This window comes from Capsicum annuum, chromosome 2 (assembly GCF_002878395.1).
Source record: "Capsicum annuum cultivar UCD-10X-F1 chromosome 2, UCD10Xv1.1, whole genome shotgun sequence".
NCBI lineage: Eukaryota > Viridiplantae > Streptophyta > Magnoliopsida > Solanales > Solanaceae > Capsicum > Capsicum annuum.
Window position 1 is genome coordinate 152,924,673 of NC_061112.1, and position 8,490 is coordinate 152,933,162.

Here is an 8,490-nt window from a genome sequence, read left to right on the forward strand (position 1 = left end):
TACCCACATTGAAGTCCGATTAATCCGTATTCGCAACGGGTAGAGCTTTATTCGAGCGGTAGCGCTCCCAACAAAGTTTTCTCTATACCCAGGGTCAAACCTGAACCTCTGATTAAAGGTGAAACAGCCCCATCCGCTGCACCACAACCCAACTTGGCCATGCTAGACCTTATTGTAACTTCATTATTTACATCTCTACCCAAAAAATAAAAAATCTAAGGCACCAGCTACGCAATCCAGATAACAACACAATCCCTATTCATATCCAATCATAAATCCCCACGTTTCAAAAAGCGCAACGTTGATATCGACGCTGACCTTTCTGCTATGATCAATCACTAAAAGCATCATCAAAATATTCAAGTCTTCCCCACTTACACTAGACTTTTTCTCTACTTTTTCTACACACTTTTTTGTCCACTGTTCATTTCTGTTTGAACTTGAGCGCTATTCTGAAAAACCAGTACAGTAAATTAATCCGATTATCACTATGTGTATTTCCGATACCGAGTGCCGGTCCGTTCCACCAAAAAATCATAAATCCAAATCCAAAACCAAGCTGAAAAAGCGTAGAAAACCGAAGTACCTAAGCCTAAGTCTCGAGCTTTCGGAGAAAAAATCTGAACCGTCCGATCATATTATCGTTTCATCATCCAACGGTAGCAGTACCCATGATATTCCTCATCAGGATTCTCATCAGCTCAATCTGTTCCCTCTACATCCAGAAAATTTGGTGGATGATAAGGACAGTACTGTCCAAGAAGAGAACGTAGCTCTCTTCTTTACTGGCGCTGAAAACAGCGCCACTAATCTCACGGAGCTTCTCGTTAGTTCCAAGGATGAAATTGACAGCAACATAAGTACTAGTGTTCCGAATTACATGACGGTTTCGTCATCGGAGGCGAGCTTGACATATGCCGACACTTACAGGTAGAGTTTTTTTATAGTATAAAATTTAGTTAAATATTAAAATATATCGAATCAGGATGGATTAAATTATGGGTTATAATTCAACCGGGACCAGTATGTTCTAATCTTCTATTTTTTTAATATCTTGTTTTGGGAAATCAGTTCGTTGCTATAATATTTTATTTCTTAAAGTACTAGCTTAAATTCTTCTATAAGTTAGAAAATTCCAATTAATAAACTTTAATTTTGTAAAAATTAGCTTGTGTTGCATTTTGGCCTATCGGTTTATATTGTTTGACCCGATAATTTGATGAGTCGATTTAACGTAAGTGTTAATTTCGTCTTATAGGGGACAACAAGGTGAGCTTGTACGGACGGCTCTGAGGAATAAAGAGAGGGAGCACAGTGAAGAAGAGAAGTGGGTTGTTTACTCTGACGTTGTTGATGTCGATCAACATAGTGAGACAACGAGGAAGGACGAGGAAGTAAGTAGTTGTCCGAGGAACAAACATCATCAGCGACAACAACAATTGTCTCTAAAGCTCGATTATGACGAAATACTGAATGCTTGGTCCGATAAAGGCCCGCTTTACCTTCATTCTGAGTCCCCACAGATAGTTCCAGACATCCTTGACGATTTTCTCACCTGCGAAACGCCTTTCTCATCGAATGTTAGTTTCTCTTACCTTGCTTTGAAATTTGCGGTATCTGGTCATTTAATTGATAATTACAAGAAATATTGATGTTAACTATGTTTTTTAATCTTATAGTTAGTAAAAAACTGAGGAATTAAGATACAGGAAGTGGATAGTTTCATTAGGTTGCGACTTTGTCTAGGTTTGGACAAATTGAGAAAAAGGATAACCTTTTAGAACCAAACATAATATAGTGTTGTACTATGTGGCTTGAATCTATTCAAGACTGAAATATTGATATTTTCACAATCTAATACACACATACACGAAAAAAAAAATTGCCGTTAATTTATCTAATAAACAATTGGTTAATAATTTAAGATAATTGATATCCAACCTGCTATAATTTTGAGCGTTAAATTACTATACAAAATCAGTGTAAATAACTTAAATCTATTGCATATTGATAATCTAGGTTACCTTGACCTAGAAGATGTTCCATTGCAATTTTAATTTTGCAATGGAAATACTAAAAATTGGCTGAAATATTCGTCAGCTAGAAAGATAAGATAGGGATAGGGTATTAAATCCATCCATGTCAGCTTACTTCCATCCTCGAGGCAATTTCAGCTTTGTACAAGAGTTCATCTTTCTTCCCTATGAGAATCCCTAGATATCAAGTTCTGTTTAATTTTCTACTTGTGTACTATAGCTTTCATCATTAATTAATTGAAAATATTTGACTAGTAATTAAGCTTTTAATAGGAAGCCTGAATTAGAGTGGATTGTTTTTTCCTGTTTATATTTTGCTGTTTGCATCAAATGGAGTAGACTCATTACCTTTTTTTGTGACAATGGCAGTTTACGTGCCAATTTACGTGTATCTGAACTTTTCACCAATACAGACATTGAGTAAATGAACACCAAAGCTAATTTTTTTATTTTTTGTTGTGTTGTCTTGTCTTGTCATCTCTAGGCCAAACCTCGGATATCGCAATATCACAATCTTTGTAAAACTTTTCACATTAGAAATTATTTACAAAAGGAGTTCGCTAAATGCCACAATAGGTAGAACCTAAGATAGGAGTACCAAATCCAAATGTGATTGTATAGTCATGCTAAATTTTAGGTGAAAGTGGTGAATCGATAGATTTAATAAAGAATAAATACGTGTATACACGCGTGTGAAAAGGCAAAAAAAAATGACTTTTTGACTAATTAGAAACTGTCATGTGTAAATAATTTAATATATAATTTATATTTTTTTTAAACTAATATTTATTTATTTTTTAAAATTATTTCATAACCTTCCCCCCACTCACCCCACCCCCAAACCCCACTCATCCACCAGTGTCTTCTTCCCCACCTTCTTCTTCATCACCATAACTCAACAACATCAATTAAAGCAGCAACAACATCATCATCACCATAATTTAAAAAAGGAAATATGATGTACAATCTCCATTTTAATGGAGGGAGGTGTTGGACGGGGTAGGGGTGGGGTCATAAATAAAAATGGGGCTTAAAGCTTCCATGCAATCTCCATTTTAATGGAGGAAACTGAACGCAGGGGTGGGGGTGGGTGGGGGAGCTGTTGACCTGGATGCGCGGGGGAGGGGGGAGCTGTTAGACGCGGGTGAGGTGGGGTGATAAATTAAATAAAAAGGAAAAAAATTATTAAAAAAATAAATAAAATATGAAATTAAAAATATTTGACATGTGGCAGCACCTGATTGTTATGTTATGTGCATTTTCTCTTTTCAGCAAATAAATACTAATTATGTATTTACTCTTTAATAAATATTAATGTTGAAAGAGTGTAAAGTACTGACAAGTTGAATTGTCCTGGGGCTAGGTGGCCCCTCTTAGTTTCGCTTTTACTTAATTAACTAAAACTTTTCCTGTTATTATTCGTCTGCAAGCTGTAAGAACTGTAGCTCTCACCTGTCCACGAAAAACATGTGAATTTTCTTCTCACAGCTCTATTATTGTCTCTTAGCACCAGTTAGGCATTAATTTTGTCGTCTGAGTTGGGGCGACTTAGATAAAACATGACGAGAAGCCCTTAACCTTATTTTGTAAAATCCATATAATAATTGGAAACACAAAAAAAAAAAGTGTGTCACACGTTCAAACTCGTGGTAGACAAAAACATGATATTTAAGTTGAGACTCGTGGTAGACAAAAACATGATATTTAAGTTGAGAAGGTAAGAGTGTCATGTTATACTACACAGGGTTCCAAACCTTGCTTCATTTGTTCACGGAGATTCCTCGATTTTAAAAATGAGATACAAAAAGAGATTATTTCCTGATAGCATCAGACGTGACAAAATGAAATAGGAAATATAGAGGAACCAAGTTCAAATCAGAAAGTGAAATCGTCATCGTCAGTAAAAATTCGAAATTCCTCCCTACCAAACACACTTTAGAAGTTGTGTTATATATGTATATGCATGTTTCTTGGCAGTCTCTCTACCTGTTTACTAACAATAAGGGTTTGATGAAAACTGAATTAACTTTACTTTATTCTTTGTGTAGGGTGGTCTAATGGGTAGCAGCGCTGTTCTGTATAGAGTTCCAGAAGTAGTGGCAAGTGAACAAAGTGGTGGCAAAGCCACAGAAATAGAGGAGGAGGATTTGAATATGAAGGCAGGACGAAGAGAGGCAAGTGTTATGAGGTACAAAGAGAAGAGACAGAACAGGCTCTTCTCTAAAACCATCCGCTATCAAGTTCGCAAGCTCAATGCTGAAAAGCGCCCTCGCGTCAAGGTAAAGGTTCAAATTTGTCAATATACCGTCTAAATAGCTCATTTTTGCCCTCCGTTAAACTTTTGGTCCTAGTCATCAGTTATCGCTAGGAAATTATTTTACATTTGCCCTTACGATAAAACAAGCTCTCGCATGTAATGGTGTGTCCAAATGTCCACTAATTCGAGGAAGAAAATTGTCCAACGATAGTTCTCAGGTTTAGGAGATCCGTTAAGTCTTAAAGGAAAAACACAAAACTATATTCTTTCGAATGGAGGGGAAAATTGCTCAATTCTTAATAGTACAAAAACAAACAAATTTGATCCTTCTTCCATATTCTGATGTTGTCTTTTAATGTTTCTGCATTTTGCTTATTTGCAGGGGAGATTTGTTAAGAGGGATTAAAGTGTGTTTTAGCTCAACTTGAGATGTTAATGTGTTGCAGTGCAAAGCAGTATGTGTGTGTGTAATTTTCATATATCTTTGATATATACTGTTACAAGGAGAAGCATGCCCAAAGAAAGTCTTGTCTATCAATGAAATAAAATTTGTAAAAGCTCTACTAAATTGCAAGTATCAGGGCACATAAATGGGGAAAATGCAGAGATATGAATGTAGAGTTCATTTTGTTCAGATCAAGTACTATTAACTTTCTCAAGAATGAAAGTGAAAATATCAAAAAGTCCTTGACCATTTTGTCATTAACACTGAAATTAATGGATGATTGGCCTCCCCATTTATTGCACTTTATGATTTATGCTATTGTTCGTACTCGATCATCTTGTCTTATATATCTTGACAGAATATGATTCACCCTCTTAAACTTCCAAAAAATTGTATTACAATTTTCATCTTACATCCTTTTTTGCTAAGAGTCCAAAAACTGAAAACTGCCTCTACCATTACAAGAAAGGGATAAGATTGCGTATACACTCCCTCTCAAAACTCCATTGTGAGATTACGCGGTGCATATCGATGTGCACCATTTTGCGCTCAGTTCACATCTTAAGCTTATTAGACTTCCTCTACGTCGTAAATATTTTGTCAACATGCAACTTTTCACCATTACATTCAATTTATTTGACTTAAATACTAAAACATCAAACATTGACGCTCCTTAACATCCAAATGTTAAAATCATGGATCTAGATGTTGATTTTTCGTTGATATTTCTACTATTACTAAATAAAACATGTCCTTTCGCGAATGACAATTTAACTTGATAAAAGAACCAATTCTTGAAGTTGTACAAGTGGCAGTTTATATAATGGATAAAAAGGATGAAAGTGGAAGTGCCTTCTAGTAGTAGAGCGAAGCTTGTAGAAAGATCCAAATAGTGCTAGCTACTGAATTGAAGTTATTTAAGTTTTTTTAATGGAACACCCTAGATGTTTATTTTTTCTAATCCACGTTAAGAAGATCCAAGAAGTTTCAAGACCAGTTTGAACTCCCTTTTTTCACCCACAATCCATAGGTCTATATATACTTGTGCAAAGTTTCACTTGCTCCACATAGACTCAGAAATAGAATTAGAAAGCAGCAAAAAATATACAACAACAACAAAAAAAAAAAATGTCAAAGATGATCAGCTTATTGAGCAGCAGTGACCCAATGGTTGCCATGATGAATATGTGTCCCGTGTTGAGTACCCCAATTGACTGGAAAGAAACCCCTGAAGAACATTGGTTCTTCGCTGACCTTCCAGGTATTAATCTCAACTCTTTTAAAGTGGAAACAACACATGACTTCTAGCACATATATCAACATGCCTTTTCACGTATATATATCTTTTTACTTTAGCATAACAGTAAAATTATGACTATAAACGTAACAGTAGAATTTGAAAATGTCTTATAGGTGGTGTACTGCTGTTGATGGTGAAAACTGAAGTTAGATCTTTCATGTTGATTATACTATTTATTTTTATCTCTCACATTTTGCTCTGTGAGAGTTAGTTTAACTAATTTTTGAAGTTTCATTTTAAAATGACATAATGTCGCGAATAAAAGTGATCTAGGACGATGAAATGTAACAAAAAAAATTTCTACTAACCCATTAACAGGTACCTCAATTTGGCATGAATTTTTACTTTGACATCTCAAGTAGACGATATTCATTTTAAACATGTAAATTAGTTATTAACTGTGTCATTTTAATATTTTTTACAATCAATTAAAATTATAAAGTGTGTAATACACACGCTACTGACATGCGACTAATTAAAAAAACGTGACACTTTTTATATAAAATAATAATTTTAAATAAATTATAATTTAAAAAATTTATTTTTAATCAATTAAATGTCCCCTTCATCATCTTCTCCAACTATCCCAAGCCCCAATCATCTTCTTCACCCTAGCCTCTCCCCTTCCAAATCATCTTCTCCAAAACATCCCAGCCCCAACCCGAATCACCTTCTCCAAACACCTCAGTCCCCTCCAAATCTTCATCAAATACCTCATTCCCCACCTCCGATCATCTTCTCCAAAATACCCCAGGGACCCCACCACCACCTCCAATTCTTCTTCAAAACACACACCAATAGCGTTTGAATTTAACAAATTTATTTTCACCAACTTAATTTAATTTTAAAGAATTTTTAACTTATTAAAGTCGATTACTCTCAAATTGATGAAAAACTTCTAACATCAATGACGATAAGCAGTGAGGTGGAAGATTACTTTCATCACAAAAAAGAAGAAGTTTACTTTCAGTTTAAGTTGATAAATATTACAGTACTAATCTTTGCTTAATTTGCTGATAAATTTTTAATTTTCAAAACTTTATATTAACAATTTTTTTGCTTTTCTTCTTAATGAAATTTTAGATTTGATGATAATGAAAACACAGAGATTATGTGTATCGGCTTTGTGCTATTAATAATGCACTTTGCTCAAGAGTGTTCTCTGCAAAATTGATATCATTGGGGAAGATGGGCAGTTGTGTTTGATCTATTTCACTGGAAATTTTCAACGATCATTTTCCCCACATCTATTTTTTCAAACTTATATTTTCTAAACAAAAAAAAAAAAGTTGTTAAATATTACCGAAAAAATTGATTTTAATAAAATTTGGGCAAAATTGATGTTTTAGAAATTAAAGAAAGGGTATAAATAAATGGAAGCAATCAAATATTATTATTATGATCAAGTTGGATGTCATATCAGATAAAAAAATAATCACCCATTTGAAATGGGTGAAAAATAAGCAAGCTGTCACCTATCAAAAAGTGCCAAAATGACACATTCATATGTTAGTTGAGGTGTCAAAAATGAATATCGTCCAATTGAAGTCTTAAAGTGAAAGATGATGTCAAGTTTGGTCTGACTTTTAAAGTATAAACTTTTAGAAAGAGTAAATATGTACTCCTAATTACTTGATTATACTGAGTCTTGGTAACAGGGCTGACCAAAGAGGATGTGAAGGTGGAAGTTGACAACGGGAGGATACTAATAATTAGTGGGAAATGGAAAGCAGAAGAATTAGTTGATGAAAAGGAGAAGAAGAAATTGAACATGAAATGGCACAGAGTGGAACGTAATAGAGGCAATTTCTGCAGGAAGTTTAGGCTTCCAGAAAAGATAAAGGCAGATCAAGTTAAAGCATCCATGGAAAATGGTGTCCTCATTGTTACTGTCCCTAAAGAAGAGGTGAAGAAACCTTTATCCAAAGTAATTGAAATTGAAGAAAAATAAGAGAGAGATGGTGTCATTTTTCTCAAATCTTTTGAGTAATAAAAAAGGTGTATGTGTGCTTTGTAATAATAAATTGTGTGTACTTTGTAAGTCTGTATATTGTGGAGTTCCGTTCCATGTTCTTTATATATTCTGTGTAATTTTCCTTGTCAATTGTGATTAATAAATGAATGCTATTACATCTGAATTTGTTCTTTTTTTTTGGGTAACTATATAAATATTACTATTACTCAGAAAAACATAATACAAACTTAGAGCACCTCATTCCCATAGCAGGAAACAGGTTTATCTATGTTTCCAATATGATCAGTGACCTCACTAACAGATGGGCTTATGCTTCCATAATCTTAATCAGAGGACCTGTTTCAAATTTTCGTGTATCATATTGTTGGTTCAATCCTTTCTAATGAGCCCAGAGCCGAAAGTGCTATCTTTTTTATCACAAATTTCAAAAGGGACGCTTGGTATCTAGCGACTTGCAAGACACCTTGCACCACCAAG

General features: G+C 34.4%; 2 protein-coding genes and 1 non-coding gene across 3 annotated transcripts; all 3 read left to right on the forward strand.

The window, feature by feature from the left end:
* The first annotated feature begins 357 nt into the window (after nt 1-357).
* Nucleotides 358-5,039, forward strand: LOC107860708 (protein CHLOROPLAST IMPORT APPARATUS 2). The gene is made up of 4 exons (XM_016706164.2): nt 358-930; nt 1,259-1,580; nt 4,085-4,315; nt 4,676-5,039. The coding sequence occupies exons 1-4, from the start codon at nt 491-493 to the stop codon at nt 4,697-4,699; spliced, it is 1,017 nt and encodes a 338-aa protein (XP_016561650.1). The 5' UTR covers nt 358-490; the 3' UTR covers nt 4,700-5,039.
* A 567-nt stretch (nt 5,040-5,606) lies between these two features.
* LOC107860709 (16.9 kDa class I heat shock protein 3) lies at nt 5,607-8,176 on the forward strand. Its single transcript, XM_016706165.2, has 2 exons — nt 5,607-5,999; nt 7,697-8,176. Exons 1-2 carry the CDS (start codon nt 5,867-5,869, stop codon nt 7,987-7,989), a joined length of 426 nt encoding a protein of 141 aa, XP_016561651.1. The 5' UTR covers nt 5,607-5,866; the 3' UTR covers nt 7,990-8,176.
* Nucleotides 7,138-7,287, forward strand: LOC124896456. Its single transcript, XR_007052820.1, has one exon. It is a non-coding gene; the product is annotated as a small nucleolar RNA snoR135 (small nucleolar RNA).
* Nucleotides 8,177-8,490: the final 314 nt, after the last annotated feature.